General features: G+C 38.5%; 1 protein-coding gene and 1 non-coding gene across 5 annotated transcripts in view; both read right to left on the reverse strand.

Annotated features, from left to right (window-relative positions):
* Positions 1-3,692: 3,692 nt before the first annotated feature.
* Positions 3,693-18,598, reverse strand: part of HPRT1 (hypoxanthine phosphoribosyltransferase 1) — a 31,270-nt gene continuing 16,364 nt past the window's right edge. For all 4 annotated transcript variants that reach the window (XM_070464231.1, XM_070464232.1, XM_070464233.1 and 1 more), the window contains exons 4-8: positions 14,156-14,221; positions 10,588-10,605; positions 7,747-7,829; positions 4,201-4,247; positions 3,693-4,046 (exon numbers count right to left, since the gene is read on the reverse strand). In XM_070464231.1, coding sequence (XP_070320332.1) covers positions 3,922-4,046; positions 4,201-4,247; positions 7,747-7,829; positions 10,588-10,605; positions 14,156-14,221 — 339 coding nt within the window. In that variant the 3' untranslated portion in view covers positions 3,693-3,921. The remainder of the gene's footprint in view (positions 4,047-4,200; positions 4,248-7,746; positions 7,830-10,587; positions 10,606-14,155; positions 14,222-18,598) is intronic.
* TRNAG-CCC (transfer RNA glycine (anticodon CCC)) lies at positions 17,678-17,751 on the reverse strand. The gene has a single exon. It is a non-coding gene; the product is annotated as a tRNA-Gly (tRNA).

Raw genomic sequence — 18,598 nt, forward strand, 5'->3', positions numbered from 1 at the left:
CTCTCCTGGCTCGAAGACACTGGTTTTCCTTCTCTCCCTCCAATCCCTCAGATGATTGTCACCATCAGTTCATCTCTTCATGTGGCTGGTTTCTCTTCCATTCAGTTGCAGCTCAACCATGACCTTCCCTAACTGCCTTATCTAACATATGGCATTTATCTCTCACCCACCAGTCCCTAGCACATTGCTGTTTTAGGTCCTTCACAACCTGCCACTATTGGAAATTATTTGGTTTGCTGTCCCTCTCCCCAACTAGAATGAAATCTTTGTGAAACTAGGAACCTTGCCCATCTTTCCCAGGACCTAGCATATTGTAGATGCTCAATGTATTTCTAGGATCTCAAATGCAGGGAAGGACATTACTAGATTAACTTAAGCCTAGCTAAAGACTTAAGGCACTAGCCCAGGTTATCTATAAATCTTTTACACATGGAATTAAAATGGGGACCTACCTATATTTACAGGTATGATTCATAGAATATTATAAGCGTTCACAATATGGGAACTTATGAAGACTTTGACATAATGAATTTTCCAGGCTGCTGAGGTTTTCTTCTTTAAGCACCAACATTTCCCTGGATGGCAACATTCCTAAGACAGTCTGTGTTGCCCTAGCTCCTAAAATCAAGTAAATGAAATTTCATTTTCCCTTCCTTATGAACATTCCTTATTGTAAGAGGTTGAAGTGAAAGAGCAGCCCCGAGGGATTACTGAGGTGTGACATTTATGACCATCTACTCCAATCCTCAATGACTACATGGTCCTGAAACCTGCAGCTTTTTCCTTTTAAATATTCTTCCTCTACTTTGACAGGCTGTTATCCTAAAAATTACTGCTATTCCTTTCAGTATCTCCCCTCCCCTTTCTCATATATGGACTACATCTGATCTGTTGAAAGTTGGTTAAAGAAATAAATCAGAAGAGGAAACAGCTCTGATTCTTTATGATATTGTGCCAACAAGCAGACAGATCTCGGTTTAATCCTTACCACTTACTAGCCGTGCACCTATCTTCTCAAAACATTCATTTTTTTCTCAATGGCAACTCATGTTTCTGGAGCACTTGCTATGCCCCAGGCTGCTGTCCTGTTACACCTGCACAATTCCATCTAACAAATCCTTAGAGTAAGCCTGCAGAAGGACACAACATCATCCCCATTAATCAGTTAAGAAATGTTTCCAAAGTTAAGTAACTCGTCACATAGCTAATAAGGAACGGTCAGTCTAACCCAGAACTCTTAGCTATTCTGCTCCTATTTGTGAAGCACTAGGTATACCTCAGTGACAGACAAAAATTCTTGGCCTCTTTTATTTTATACATAGTAGTTTGAACCTCTGAATCTCCTCCCCCTTATCCTTCTCTGGTCTCTTCACTCTATGTTTGAATAAAAAGAAAAAATTCTTGCCCTCCTTTGGAGCCTACATTCTAGAAAACATGAAAGAGACAAACAGTGAGCAACAAATACAAATATAAATTATACCTCATATTAATAGGTTATGTCACTCAAAATTGCCAATAGGTCAACTATTTAGACCTACACAAATGGTAACTTCATATGGTTCGACATGAGAGAAGGTGGTGGGCTTCCCTGATGGTTCAGATGGTAAAGAACCCGCCTGCCATTGCAGGAGATGTTAAGACACACGGGTTTGATCCCTGGATAGAGAAGATCCCGGAGAAGGAAATGGCAACCCACTCCAGTATTCTTGCCTAGAAAATCCCATGGACGGAGAAGCCTGGTGGGCTACAGTCCATGGGGTCACAAAGAGTCAGACACGATTTAGCAACTAATACAGAGAAGGTGGTAAGTGCACCTGGAAAGACGAGGGTGAGGCAGGTCTGCAGTGGGAGGCAGGATGCAGTGGTGAGTAGGGTGGCCTGGAACAGCTGGTGGGGTGGACGTGGTGAGGAGAGGACTTGGGAGTCATCATCTCCCTGATCTTGGATGCTCACAGGGTAACACGTACCTCAGACTCACGGGTCACAAAGATCAAATGAGATAACAAAAGTGAAAATATTTTGCAAACTAGTAAGTTCTAGGACTATAACACATTATTATTCATTATCATTCAAAGTTCCTGTGGGGAATTACAGAAAACTTTTTAAGGCACAAATATAGCTGGATGGCATACAAGGTTGCTAGTTCATACCTTACCTGGAGCAGAGAAGCAATGAAGAGTTTTGGCTTAAAACTTACCTTCCTGCTCCCAGAAAACAAAAGGTTTTGTTGTTATTCTTTAGTCAATAGAGTATTCTCTACCCAAAGAAGGTAGCAGTCTATGTTTGAAAAGCTGTGGAAGTGAAGGTGAAGTTGTGACTGAAACAATTTAACAGAATTACAAAAGAGAGAGCCAAGTTATTTTATATTATTTTATTTTTGGTTGCCCCTCTCAGTTTGTGGGATCTTTCTTCCATGACCAGGGATTGAACTTGGGCCCTTGGCAGTGGAAGTGCAGAGTCCTAACCATTAGAATGCCAGAGAATTCCCTAAGCTGTGTTATTTTATCATAGGAAAATATAATAAACTATATACTATGTGTCTAAAATCTAAGGCCTCTGAAGAAGGTCTAGCTCCACCAACCCATTTTAATAGATAATCATTATTTGCTGTGTTTGGTAAAGATTACAATTAAACTATCTACTAAAATTTAACAGACAAGGAAAAGGTAGCCAACGGAAAACTAAACTAGGTTAATTTGTAGAGAAATGACAGGTATGCATAATTTCCTTTAAAGAGACAGCTTTTATTTGAAGGATTTTTAAACTGAAGAATTCCAAAAGTGGTAGGTTTTTGGAACTTATTGACCTGTATTGAAAAGGAACTGTTGACAAAGATTCACCAGAAATAATCTGAACAAGCAAGAAAATACAGTTAATACTACTGAAACCTACTAAAAAATTCCAGGACATATGGTTTCTCTGACATAACAATACCTCTAAGTGCTGTCATGGATACAAAACTGACTGCCTGTTACTTTTCTAAACACACAGTAGTATAGTTAACAATATTCAATCACTGCTGTTCTTTCCTGAATATATAAAAATTAAAATGCCAATTAAAAAACTAATATATTCATCTCTTTAAATGTTTCTTGCAGATACATTTTCCATATTTTCAGTCAATAGTGGTGTGGTTTAAGAGATACTTCATTCACAAGTCAAACAACAATCTACCCAAAGGGAACTGATAGTCTATAGGCTCACAGTGCAAATGAAGAGTTCGGGAATGCAGCAACTGACATTTCTAAAATACAAAACAGGAGATACAAATAAGCTCTGAGGAGATACATGCATTAAGCTCTACTAAGCAGCTGGCCACAGAACGAGAACACTGGATTTTGTCACTGGTGATTTCAATGGGACACCAGGTATTTCCAAACTCAACTCGAACTCTCATCTTAGGCTTTGTATTTTGCTTTTCCAGTTTCACTAATGACACACACATGCTATAAAATAAAAATTGAGAAATTTACATTAGAAAAGTATCATCTGAAGTGAAAGGCAAGAATAATATTTGGCATGTCTTCTATGAATAGTATTATGCTGTGGGGGTTTTAGTGAAACCAACAGAGGTCTGTGTGCCTTCCCCATCTTCCTCACCCATGCTCACAAATGCATTCTCCAGATTCCTGCCTCCAGAGGAGGAGGTGGGTATTTGAAGGAGAGTGACTTAAGAGACTGAAACTAGTTCCTTTCTTTCTTATGACCACATCCATCATCTGAAATAATAATGGGACGGTTATTGTATATTAAAGCTGTTCAACTGTTGAGCCAGCAAGAAGTGTCACCCTCGCCTGGCCAAGTTCCAGCTCTAAGGATGTCTGTACCTGACTATAGCTTTATGTGACTAATGGGAACCATCAGTCTGCTCGAATTATGAGGTGCTGGAAGGAGAAAACAAGTCTTCCCTTTTGTAAATTTTTATATGGGTTCTGAAAACTGAGAGTGAAGAAAAGAAGCATTACTTACATTCAAATCCCTGAAGTGTTCATTGTAGTCAAGGGCATATCCCACAACAAACTTGTCTGGAATTTCAAATCCAACAACTAAAAAGAACCATAATTCATCATTCAGATAGAGAAAACATCACTTTCAAATCTAATATGTGTAAAAATTCTCTAAAGTAACTCTAAACCATTTCATATAAAACTTGTTTGGGTTAAAGATGGTTAAATGATTGACGAAAAGTAATTCACTTACAGTCTGGTCTATATTCAACACTTCGAGGGGTCCTTTTCACCAGCAAGCTGTTAATTATAAAATGTGACATGTGACACATGGAGACACCAGAGGGCGTTACAGAAGAGAACATGTGTGTTCTGCAACATGGTTTCATCTGCCGTTTAGCATGCTATGGTCAGTTTTCACAAACTCAAAGAAAGACTATGACATGGACAGCAACATCACGGGGCTCCCTGGGCAGGGGCAGCAATGAGTTCCCACTACAGATGGGGCCCTTGACTGATCTCCACCTGGGACAGAAGGGACTGTTCTGAGAGCTGCCCCCTGAATACCCACATGCCCATCAAAGGGCAGCTCACTGGGAGGATGAATGGGTGGGGAATGCCAATGAGCAAAGATAAGATAAAGGCTCTTAGTCCCAAATCCACAGAAAACAATCCCTAAGCCACAAATAAGTGGCTTACAAAGAGGCACTTTAGCCAAAAAAAAAAAAAAAAAAAACTACCACACTAAAGGAGTTGGTATTTACTTTGGAGAGCAGAAACTGCTGGTAGGATGCGGCAACTCTACAAAAGCTAATTTCATAACCCAAATGCTACCTGCAGGATTTTTTCAGCTGTTAAAAAAAAACCTGTAATGGTGCTTTGAAAGTCTTTACATATGATAAGGACACTCCCAATAAAACTCAAGGTTTCACACCTTCAGAGATAAGTATATTAAAAGGGCTGGAAAGGACCTAAACATTGAATCAACTGGGAACCTTAAAAAATATGTAACAGAACTCAGATACCCAAGCCATACCCCTCACCAATTATATCTGAAGCTCAGGGGAAGGGACTTTTAAGTTCTCAGGTGAGGGACTTCCTTGGTGGTTCAATGGCTGGGACTTCCTGCTCCAAATACAGGGTGTCCGAGTTCGACCTCTGGTCAGGGAACTGAATCCTATGCATCAGAGCTGGGAGTTCACAATGCTACAACTCATGATTCCACATGCTGCAGCTAGGGATCAAGGATCCCAAGTGCCATGGCTAGGACCTGGGGCAGCCAAATAAATTAATAAAATTAATAATTATTAAAGAAAAACTCTCAGGTGATTATAATGTGCAGCCTAAGTTGAGAAGCACTAGCCTAAGCCTTAGCCTCCAAGAGATCATAGCCTAGTAAGTCCTTCCTGATTCTCCTTCCAGTAATGAGAGGAGACACTTGGACTCGGTTTTCATTTAGAAAGAAAATAACAAATCGATCACAGCAAAACCCCTTCCATCTACCTGAACTCATTCAAGAACAATCCAGAAAAAGGTATCATTAAACACAGTGCAAGCTGTACTAAGAGCTCAGGGGAACTCAGTACCTTATGTTCCTTTGGATCTGAATGAAGTAATTGGAAGTTACCAAAAAATGCACAGGGAGGGTGCCTGAGTCCTTTCTCTAGTCTCCTCCAATGAACAATTCACATAATGTGGCACATTACCACAACCAGGACATGGACATTGGTGGACTGACCTTGTCCAGATTTCACAGCTTTACCTGCTCATATTTATATATATGTAGTTCTAGGCAACTGTATCACATGTGTGGATTCCTGTAACCACCACCACAATCAGGATACAGAACTTTCCATCACACATGGCTTTCTCTTGCTACCTCTTTATTTATAGTCACCTCTAAACATCACCTCCTAACCCTTGGCAAACACTAATCTGTTCTCCATTTCTATCACTTGGTCACTTTAAGAGGTTGTATAAATGGAGTTATACAGTATGTACCTTTTTTAAGGTTGGCTTTTATTGGACAGTCCCTTGATCCTCCTCCAAGTCATTGTGTGGATCGGTAGCTTGTTCCTTTTTAGGGCTGAGTGGGATTCCATGGTAGGGTGGACCACAGTTTAACCAGTCACCTACCAGAGGACATTTTCGTTCTTTCCAGTTTGGGGCTGTTACAAATGCAGCTGCCATGAACATGCACACATGGGTTTTTGTGTGGATGCAAGTTCACATTTCTCTGGGAGAAAAGCCCAGTGTACAGCTGTTGGGAGTTGTATGGCAGATACAGGTTTAGTTTCTTAAGAAACTGCCAAACTGTTTCCCAAAGTGGTTGCAGCATTTGACATGCCTCTCAGTTAATAGTTTTTTAATTTCAAATTAACTTTGAAGTTAAAAAGCTTTCTAGTCATTCTTAACCCTGCTCTGAATAAAAACAATAAGCTTTATGTTTCCTCTCTCTATGCATAAAGCACAGACACACATACACTACACAAACAAATGCACAACATATCTGTGATGTTAAAATGTAATGGCAAGGAAGAGATTAAGAAAAAAAAGGTTGAAAAACAACTGACTTGGGTCAAGTCCATCACTAAGAAATGACCTAGGTATTCTTTGAATACTTCGCACCTCCAGCAACAAGAAATACCTCTCTCATGAAGCAGTCTTTCTCAGTTTCTCAGCATATTCCAGGAAAGAGGCACAAAAGAATATCTAGAGAAGTACATACCATGGTAGGTTGACATTTAAAACCCTAAAAGCATGTAGAGAAATAAGCAAGTGCACTGATTGGTTTACAGGAAATTGCTTAGAGCACTAGAATGCATCATTTCTACACTTCCATCATGCCTGTCCCAAAATCTGATGATAAATTTGCACCAGCTATCAGAAAAGCCCCAAAGGACAAACTGCAGACATATGACTCAGTGGAAGGCTTACTCTGACTCAAATATGTTCAACAAATACTTTGTTCCTCTAAGAGAGGTTTATAAAAACCAGGTAATCATTTAGGAGAAAAAAGGCAGATCACTATCTGACCCCTACATAAAAATTGCAGATTGGTCAAATTTAAAAAAAAATAAGGAAAAAAAATCCACACAGGAATGTCAGTCGACAAAACACTTAAATAGTACAGCATAAACTCAGCCAGGTTTCTAGGTTCAAATCTCACCCTTACAGTGATCCAGCTCTGTGCTTTTTGGATAATTCCCTATGCCTTGCTACCCAAATCCGTGAAGTGGGACTAACAATTGTCGGGGGTGGGGGGTGGGTGGTGAGACCATAATTAGGGATAAAATGAACACAGGCAGAATAAAGTAAAAGCCAGACAGCATAGGTAGGACCAGGAGGTGAGGCTGATTCAGAAGAAAGGAGGCAGGCACTGTCCACTTTCAGTGTAGTCACAAAACAAGATGCAATACACAGGACCACTCCATCAATCAATTGCAGGAGCTAAGGAGCTTCAGGGCCTACCGTTTCCCACCACCTTCTAACTTGTCTTTAGGATCCTTGGTCTCAATTTTGCTAAGTGGCCCCAAATCCTCTGCCATGCTACCCTGGGCAAGTTGGTATCATTATTATATTGTTGAAAAACCAAACATTAATAACATAAGACAACAAGGCAACTGCAATGAAAGTCTTTAAAAGGTGACGAATGATTTATAAGAACGTTTACTGAATCCTATTTGAGATTATATTACTTTTTGAAGATAAAACTAGAGTTGAGAAAATTTACCCTTACAAAGAAGCAAGCACTCTTTTTTCAAATGAAGTAGCTTATGTCAAAATGTTATATACATACCTTGCAACCTTGACCATCTTTGGTTTATGCTTCTTGACCAAGGAAAGCAAAGTTTGCATTGTCTTCCCAGTGTCAATTATATCCTTTAAAAACAAAGAAAAGATATTTAAATGGCAAATAAAACCATCACAGCTTTAAATTCAGTCATTATACGAACACACACAGAAAAAGCAAAATCCCATGTATAACTGGAATAATGCCATTTTTTTCAGTGCAGTTATTCTCACCACAATTCATACTGAGATATTCTGGAATCTGAAAATCAGTTGGCTCTCAGCAAGCAGTAGGAACGCCAGTCCTCAGGGCTGGATTTTATAGGCACCAAGAGGTCAATGACAGCTAGTTTAAATATATATGCAAGTATGTACATACATATTTTATTAGAGAGCTGTGGTGCTGCCCTTCATTTTAAGAGATTAGATATTTTTTCATAAATTCAAGATGAGGATGCTCTCCTTCCAACTCTTAGACGCAGGTGGTTAAAAGACCACACTGAGAAAGACTGTTTTATATCATCTTAAAAGTATCCAAGGGACTTCCCTGGTGGTCCAGTGGCTAAGACTCCACATTCCCAATGCAGGGGCCTGGGTTCCATCCCTGGTCAGGGAACTAGATCCTGCATGCCGCAACTAAAGATCCCGCATGCCACAACTAAGACCAGGTACAGCCAAGTAAATAAAGACTAAAAAAAAAGTATCCAAAATATTAAGATTTTACCATATAGAATGACTTAGTCAAAAGTAGGACATTATTCCAAAGAAACCCATCTCTAATTGGGAAAATATTTCTTCAACCATAACCCTAACGTTCTTCAGTGAAAATATTCTCTACAGACGGTCTAAAGCAGTGCTCACAAAATGAAGCTGTAAGTCATCAGAAACACCAGGGCTGGGGATTTGTGAAAAATACAGATTTCTGGGCTGTGGCAGACAGACTGTGACTCCCGCCTCCTAGTGGACACATCGAGAATAATCCCCTGCTCCCTGAGCGTGAGCAGGACTTGTGAAATGATGGGGTAGTCATTAGGTTGTGTTACACAAAATGGCTGGGGCAGCCTGGAGAGAGATTCGGCTGGTTTTAAAGAAGTCAGCTGCCATGTGAGAGGGCCATGTGCCAGGACATGAGGACAGCCTAGCAAGAAAATGGGGCTCCCAGTCTTGAAACCACAGGAACGATGGGACGATGCCAACGATGGGAATGAATTTGGAAGAGAGTATCAGAGTACCATGAACCACAGGTGAGATCAGAGTCCCAGCCTTGATTCAGCCTGATGAGACCTGGGGCAGAGGACTCAGCTACCCTGAACTGGGGCTCCTGATCCCTGAAACCTGAGATAATAAATGTGTGCTGTTTTAAGCTGCTTAGTTTGTAGTAATTTCTTAAGTGGCATTACCCTAGACAAAATGAATCAATCTGAAGTGGATTAGTGAATCTGCATTTTAAAAAAGCAACCAGTTCCCAGGGATACTCATGTACACAAACCCTTTGGAAACAGTCTTACTTGTTTATTTTTTTAATCTATAAGCTAAAATCTAAGAACAGTGATAACAATAAAAAAAAATGAATTAGGGGTTACTAGCAGCTCAGATGGTAAAGAATCCGCCTATAATGCGGGAGGCCTGAGTTCGACCCCTGGGTCGGGAAGATCCCCTGGAGAAAGAAATGGCAACCCACTCCAGTATTCTTGCCAGGAGAATCTCCATGGACTGTAGCCCACCAGGCTCCTCTGTCCATGGGGCTGCAAAGAGTCGGACATGCCTGAGCAACTGAGCACGTGCTGCTCTTAAGCCTTGCACCATTTTACATAAAAGAGTGAGAATTTTTTCTATATAGTACTTTGATGAGTCATTTGGCAATAACAGTCAAATTGAAAATGTACTAATTCTACAACTAAGTCATCCCACTTCTAAGTGCCTGCAACCAGAGAGAACTCAAACACATGCACACAGGACATCGCAAAAGGATGCTCTTAGCAATCCTGTGGAAGTAGGAAAAATTGGAGGCAAACTCCTTATTTGTACGGCAACAAATAGGTTGATTCATACACTGCAATGTTATGATGGATTTTAAGGTCAAGTAACTCTATATGTCTCAACATGAATAACCTCAAAACCAATAAAACAGAATAATAAGTTGCAAGAGAAAACATATAGAGACTATGGGCTTCCCTGATAGCTCAGTTGGTAAAGAATCCACCTGCAATGCAGGAGATCCCGGGGTCAGGAAGATCCACTGCAGAAGGCATAGGCTACCACTCTAGTATTCTTGGGCTTCCCTTGTGGCTCAGCTGGTAAAGAATCTGCCTGCAATGCAGGAGACCTGGGTTCGATCCCTGGGTCGAGAAGATCCCCTGGAGAAGGAAAGGCTACCCACTCCAGTATTCTGGCCTGGAGAATTTCATGGACTGTACAGTCCATGGGGTCACAAAGAGTCGGACACAACTGAGTGACTTTCACATGTAAATTATCAAAAGATATGCTGTGTATATGATTATATATAAGCAACAGAAGCATAAAAACATGGATGGGAATGATATATGTAACTTTAAAAGAAATTTCAAAATTCCAAGCCAAAAAGAGAGGGGTAAAATATATACCATGTTTCCACTAAAAATGGAAAAAAAAATAAATAAAAAAAAATAAAGTAAATGCAGTTAATACACCCAGAAAATAAATAAATAAATAAATGACTAAATACTTCCTACAAACAATCTCATTCCCTATAACACAAGCTCATCACTAAGACTGATGAAAAGGAATTTCTTTCCCTAGGTTACCTTTAGGACTGCATATACCAAGTTAGAAAATCATAAACACCAAATTAAAAATATGCCAAACTTACTTCGACAATCAAGACATTCTGGAAGAAAAAGAGAAATGAAAATCAGTACAATGAATCAGACAGTGTTTCCAATTATAGTTTAAGTCACATCATAACAAACTCTAAGGATTTCTCCAAATTCTTGTTTTAACCTACTTTATCAAACCCTGATTTAAACAAATGGGCCATCTGTTGAGATTTGGAACTCTTCAATATAAAATTTTCACTGCAATGGAATTTTTAAAATAAAATTTGACCCATACGTTCAATTATTTAAAAGAGTTTCCATTACTTAAACAGAATAATCTTAGGCAAGTTGAAAAATTTCTCTGGGCCTCAGTTTCCCATGTAGAAATACACTAATGTGTATTCTAACTCTAACATTCAAAAACTATAATTTGTACAGTAACTCCAAAATCATGCATTTAACTTACCATATGGAATCCTATTAAAACTCCCATTTTCTTGGTAGGCTGAAATTGACCTGCATGTGCTCATATTCTTGGACTAAACTAAAAAAAGATACCAAAGCTTCCTGTTACCATAAACCCTTATCTCAATTTCTACCTCTCAGAATTTTATAGCTGAAAGAACCCTTAGAGGAAATACTGCCTTAGCTGTCTAAGGTAGAGAAGAGTCCTATCTATTCTTGAGAATGAGGTAGCATTTCACATACTGATTATAATCAGTCATAAGAAGACTCATGTTATTTATTTGTAGTTCTCATTTCTGTCACATACCTATAGCATCAGGTTTGATGTTCTCTATACTTTTCTAAGTCAGTGGTTATCAAGGGAGGTTTGAAAGAAACATTAGAAATTTTTTAAACCTCATCTTATTTAATCTATAATTTTATAATTACATAATTTTATATGTATTTTATAAGGTACATTATATTATTACAATAGTTCATATACAATACTCTCTTCCTCATATAACAACTAATTTCTCTCTTCTCAAAAGATACTGTAACCTAAATCTTTAGGAAAACTGAATACACAGTTGACCCTTGAACGACAAGGAAGCGAGGGACACCAACCTTCCACACACTTGAAAACCATGTATACTTTTACAGTCGGCCCTCCATATCCACAGTTCCTCCATATTCACAGAGTCAACCAACTACAGATTGTGTAGTAGTGTAGTATGGATTGATGGAAAACAATGCATATGAGTGGACTCACACAGTTCAAACCCATGTTGTTCAAGGGCCAACTGCAATCAATTAGTGAACCAATAACTGTTTCACCACCCACCATGTGGTTTTCTCAGCATTTTTCCAAGCCCAGCTAGCACATCTGAAGGATAATATTTTCCCATCGGTAACTTTGGCTCACTGATGTGGCAATCAGAACCATGGGATGGAGTTATAGTTTGAAAACAGCATTGAATTATGAGACAGGGAAACTGGAGTCTAGCCTTGGCTCTAATACTAAGTAGCTGCAAATGCTGGTCTAAATCATAATCAAAGACTTTTAGTACTATGAGACAGTTTACACAAATCAAAGTCTAGAGAGAGTAAATATTTGCCACACAAAATTATAGTATCCAGAGTATGGTATCATTACTGTTTAAAAAATAAAAGAATGAGAATTGCTACCATTATTGAGAGTTTATTTTATATCAAATAGCTACCTCTTTACTTAATAAATGAAAAAAAAATGAGGCTCAGAGGTCAAATGATTTGCTTAAAGTTATAAAAATAGTCAAGTGGATAGACTTGAAGAGAGGTTTTCAGGGTTCAAAGCCCATATTCTCAGCTACTAACTGGAAAAAAAGGGAAAACTACTCATAGAGACAAATTGAAATAGAAAGTCTAAATAATCTATAATCTCACCACTAACAAATAACTTCACCCAACTTCTGCATCTTGATTTTTTTCCACAATAAATGAGCTTGCTCTAAGTTATTTCAGAAGCAAAGAACTTGTAAGATCACAGAGCTATGCAGTGGAACAGCCATTAGGTGGGAAAGGCAAGGTCGAATGGAATCAGAAAGCTTTGAAGGCTAGGTCCCTTCCAGCACTAAAAACTGATTCTAGGAGTAAGGGCTTCAAATGACTTCTAAATATGGACAAAGCATGCTAAAAGGGAAGAAGGATATGTCTGGCAGAAAGGGAGAAGAGTCAACAAATTACAATTTCTCCTTTGAAGTTTTCAAAAGATGTTGAGGAAGACATTAGTTTGGCATGACCCTGATATGGGACCACAGAATTTGACACAAGTGTCGTATCTTAAAATTGCCTTACAGATACTCAGTCATGTAAGTAAGCTATAAACATTAAAATCTAAAAACCAGAGGAATAAAAGAGCTTTGGAGCTAGACAGACCTAAATTTAAATTCAAGTTCTATCATTTGCCAGCTTCCCTGGTGGCTCAGGTGGTAAAGAATCTGCCTGCAATGCAGGAGACCTGGGTTCAATCCCTGGGTTGGGAAGATCTCCTGGAGAAGGGAATGGCAGTCCACTCCAGTATTCTTGCTTAGAGAATCCCATGGACAGACTATGGGGTCGCAAAGAGTCGGACATGACCGAGCAACTAACACTTGAACTTTCTTTCACTCTGCTGGCAGAGTGACTTTGGACAAGTCCTTCAACCTTTCTGAGTCTTAAGTTTCTTGATCTATAAAATGAGAATGATAATATCTACCTCACAGGATTCTTGTGAAACTTTTATAAGTTTATGCCTTTATATTTGGTACTGTGTCTATCAGCAAAAAAAATTAAAATAAAACAACTGGCAGCTGAAAAAGAAATCATAGCATTCCATCATTTATCACTGGTTACTCAAAAATCATTTCAGTGTATCAGAAGAATAATATTCAAATATTTTAATAGCTCTATTATCTCAGCTAAACATCTATACTGGAAGATTTCTGATGTATTTAAAACTCTTTTTGTGATTCCTTAAAATAATAGTATATCTGAAGTGTTTGAACTACCAGACACTGCTGAAAGAGTTCTACACGATTATTATCACTTGACCCTTTTAACTCTCTGAGGTGGTTGCCAGTATCATCCCACCATACATTCGGGAGACAGAGAAGTTAAAGAACCTGCCCAAGGTCACGCAGTTAGGAAGCACTGAGTCAAGCATTGAATCGAAGTTCTCCAGCTCCAGAACCCACACTTTTAGTCACTACATTATACTGTTTATCTTTTAAGAAACTACATGTGATTTATTTTTAAAAAGGAGGCTTTTCCCTTCATATATTCTTTTGAAGGATCCCAAATTAGATCCCACAGAAGCACACCAACAGTACTTGGCAACAAGAGATTTGAAGTTTAACGTTGGATTCTGTGGCCTCTTTGCTATATGACCTAGCTTAGATGCCTAACTTAGATTGTTTCCAAAGGCTAAATAACTTGTGTTTGAGTACATAAATAACTACCTAAACTGTCTCTTGGTGATGGATTGAAAGCACAGTATGACTCTTGGTATGGAGTGTTCTTTCCTTCTCCCTCAAGATACATACCTTTCCCTAAGAGGAAGTTTATCTATGAGCTTGCCTCAAGAAATGAGAAAAACATCAAATAAACAACCTAACCTTACACCTAAGAGAACCAGAAAAAAAACAACAAGATACATACCTTTCCAGTTAAAGTTGAGAGATCATCTCCACCAATTACTTTTATCTCGCCTGTTGACTGGTCGTTCTAATTTTAAAAACAAAGGTATAAAGATACATGTAGATCCTTCAATATATACACACACATTTCAAGTTATCAAATGGGAACTAGGAGACTTAAGAAGTTAGCTATCTCATGTCACAGCATTATGATACTCTAAGAATTATATTTCTAGAAATGAATGACAAAAAATTAAGAAGTTCTAATTGGCCATTACTGATTTGATGCTTTGAACAGTCCCCAAAATGGGGCACACGCATTCTCGAGTGGGCAGTATTAGAGCAGCCACCCATCTTCAGTCTCAGGAATTTCTGAACCATGAAAGAATTTATTAGCATGACAGGTGTCTGGTTCTAGCCCTGAACCATTCCCATGAGTCAATCAAACTGTAGAGTCTGGTCTATATCACACTCAACTCCAAAGATATCTCCCTTAAACATCTAGCTGAGGCCCAGGCCATCTTCAGCACAGTCTGGGAAATCAGGTCTGATCAGTAGTCCTTTAAAGCATACCTCTTCGGCTCCCAGTTTTCTGTTATCACAGAATCTAGTAGAAACCATTAAAGGAGTTTCAAAAAGGAATGCTCCACACCCACTCTAGCTGGTGGTGATAATGATTGTAAATTCAGCTGTGCTGGATTCAAGACAGAAAACTAGTGAAAGAACAGTGAATGAAAGAGCTTAGACTTGCCCTACCAGAGAGCAAACCATACCAAAGTTCTGCCAATTACAATGGTGCTGGACCAGCACAGTAATAGACAAAGAGATCAAGGAACAGAATGGAGCCCAGAAACAGACCCAGAAATATATGAGGATTTAGTACGTGATAAAGATGGTTATTTCAAGTCAATAAGAAAAAGATGAATTATTCAATAAACGGTGTTTCATCAACTAGCAATCCATTTGGGAAAAAAATAATGTATGATCCCTACCTCATAGCACACACAAAAATAAATTCCAGATGGATTACAATCAAAACATAAAAAATAAAGCCATAAGCAGACCAGAAGAAAGCGCAGAATATTTTCACATTCTCAACAAAAATTGGAGACAACCAACATGTCTATTAACAGAGAATTATTTAAATTAAGTTCATCCACACAGTGTAATAGTGTGCAGCTATTAAAAAGAATCTGACAATCTGTACATACTGTCATGAAAAACAGTAACTAAAACACCAAGCTGTAGAGCAATGTGCTGCCTATGAAGCCATTTCTGTTCAGCATTTTTAAAAAGCTTATAGCTACAATTACCTCTGAGCAGTGACAAGGGATAAGAAGACTTTCTACTTTTATATGTAGGAATACTTCAGAGATATTTTGGGTTTGGTTCCAGACTACCATGGTAACATGAATGTCGCAATAAAGTAAGTCACACACATTTTTTGGTTTCTCAATGGACATAAAAGTTATGTTTACACTGTACTGTAGTCTATGAAGTGTGAAACAGCATTATGTCTGAAAAACAATGTACATCCCTTAATTTAAAACTACTTTATTGCTAGAAAATGTTATCATTTATATGTGGAATCTTAAAAATGGTACAAATGAACTTGTTTACAAAACAGAAATAGAGTCACAGATGTAGAAAACAACTTAGGGTTACCAGGGGTAAGGGGGGAGAGGGATACATGGGGAGATTAGGATTGACATATGCACGCTACTATAGATAAAACAGATAATAAGGACCTACTGTGTGTAGTGCAGGGAACTCCACTCAATACTCTATAATGGCCTCTATGTGAAAAGACTGAAAAAAAAATGGAGATATGCCTATGTGGGGCTTCCCAGGTGGTGCCAGTGGTAAAGAACCCGCCTGGTAGACAAGATGCAGGTTCAGAAATTTGCCCCGGAGGGCGTGGCAACCCACTCCAGTATTCTTGCTTGGAGAATCCCATGGACAGAGGAGCCTGGTGGGCTACAGTCCATAGGGTTGCAAAGAGTCAGACATGACTGAAGCAACCTGGCAGGCACGCATGCATATGCGTATATGTATAACTGAATCACTGCCATACACCTGAAACCAACACAACATTGTAAATCAACTATATTCCAATAAAAATTAATTAAAAAGAAAATAAAATAGTGACAGCAAACACTGTGGAGGACACAGAGAAACTGGATCATTTATACTTTATGTGAGTGTAGAATGGTACAGGCACTCTGGAAATCAGCAGTTTCTTTAAAAATAAAACATGAAACTGGTACAACCTTGCCCAAAATATACATAAATAAAAATTCTAACCATCATCGGAGTCTTCAGTGAGTCTTAATCTTTTTGTAATGGTAACATCAAAGATCACTGATCACAGATCACCATAACAAATATAATAATAATGAAAACTTGAAATATTGTGAGAATTACCAAAATGTAATTCACAGATGCAATGAGTGCAAAAGTATTGCTGGAAAAATGGCATCAACAGACTTGCTTGACACAGAACTGCCAAAAACCTTCAATTTATTTTTTAAAATGCACTATAAAATGAAGCACAGTAAAACAAGGTGTGCCTGAATGCTTCTATATACATGTCCATATTTGATGGAATATTATTTTTGAAAAACACAAATGGGCCAACAGAACACAGTGATGCAAACTAATATAAGATACATAAGTATGACTTCCAATATCAAAAAACCCTTGCATATCACTTCTCATCTCCACCTCTTATTCTAACTGAAAACCTAGAGTTTCAAACACATACTAGAAAACAAAGTGTATAAAACCTAAAGCTTTCAACGAGCACAACAAACCAAGGTAAACAGCGACATCTTCTGTTGAAATTTGGTATTACACTCCGACTTCAATTGACCCTTTTGTACAGAGGAAAGATCTGAGAACTGAAAAGTATGGAAAGTATGAAATCATGGGGAAAAAACCCTGTGATCTAAAGGCGATGGTAATAGGGAGACAGACAAGAGAACTCCAAGTATGCAAGACACTGCTGCTCTGGTAGATCTAAATCTCCATATTTGTGTTTGCCCCAAGGGTTTTTGCTTCTAAGGCTTCTTTGATGAAAACACAGACAACTTTTAAAATGCAGGCTGAAACAGAACATTCATTTAAGAAAAATGTTACAGTCCACTGTGCTAGAATACAGGTACATGTTCCCAAACCGCATACAAACGACAACCATGAATCCATTGCCCCACCAGAGGACTTTCCCTCACTTCCTCCATTCCCGTCTAGGACAAGGTTCCCACTGTCTCCCTGCTGCATTTCATTACTGAGTGACTCTCAAGTACTTCATCCTTCTTGAGATGATGGTACTGGCATGGGAGAGCCCAATCTGTCCTTAACTCAGAATGTCACTGTCCACTACATAAAATTCCCAGAGAAGTTCTTTGGGTTTACAGATACATACCCTTAGTGTCTGTGTTTCCATTTTATCAAACTTCCTTTCTTTTTAAAAAATATTATTTATGTGGCTGCACCAGGTCTTAGCTGTGGCATGGAGCTCTTAGTTGCAGCATGTGGGATCTAGTTCCCTGACCAGGGATCGAACCCAGGCCCCCTGCATTGGGAGTGCAGAGTCTTAGCCACTGGACCACCTAGGGAAATCCCTCAATTTTTTAAAAAATTAAATTTGTGGTTTCATGGGGCCAAACGTGACTACTTCCTTCATGTCCTATGAGTCAGGGTGCTTGTATAAAACCTAAGCTGCGCAACAAGGACTACATCAAAGTAAAAATCCACAGGCAAGGATGAGAAAGTACACTTTTGACCTTTCTGTTAGAGTTTCTTCATACCATGGACAGTACATACCCCCATTCCTGCCAATTTAAACTGAACAAATTCTTTCCCCCTTCATTGTCCAATGGTCTTAGTTCAATAAACAGGAGAAAGGCATAAATCACTTCACTTGCTTTATATATATATATAAATAGATTTACAGAAGATAAGCTTTAGACCACATCAAAGTGGTACTTTACATTTAAACTTCAACTGTTCTGGAGAAAAAAGCATACCTTAAAGCAATTGACTAAATACATACAGATTGAAAGCTACTGACCTCTTCTTACAAGAGACACTTTAAGAAACTACTCCAATACTTTCTGCATTTTTCTTTAACAAACTCACTCAAAAACCCAGCTTCTTACAAATAACAAATCGCTGTAAGTAATTTGCGCCTTTCATGTATTAAACAGTTGGCCTAATCAAGCTACTAATCAAGTGACCTCCAAGATTAAGACTGAAACTTACAGCTTTATGAATCTTGATTATAATTGAGGAAAAATCCCATAATTGGCAAAATGAATTGTCTTTGCATGCAAAACTGATGAAGAAATAATAGGAAGCCCATATCAGAGGATCCAAGTCAGTTAAAAAATTTTCCCAAGTAAGACTCTTCTGAAAAGAATTAAAGGCCTGGGTTCAGATCAAAGGCCGGCATGATCTTGGGTAA

This window comes from Odocoileus virginianus, unplaced genomic scaffold, assembly GCF_023699985.2.
Source record: "Odocoileus virginianus isolate 20LAN1187 ecotype Illinois unplaced genomic scaffold, Ovbor_1.2 Unplaced_Contig_21, whole genome shotgun sequence".
In the NCBI taxonomy this organism is placed as follows: domain Eukaryota; kingdom Metazoa; phylum Chordata; class Mammalia; order Artiodactyla; family Cervidae; genus Odocoileus; species Odocoileus virginianus.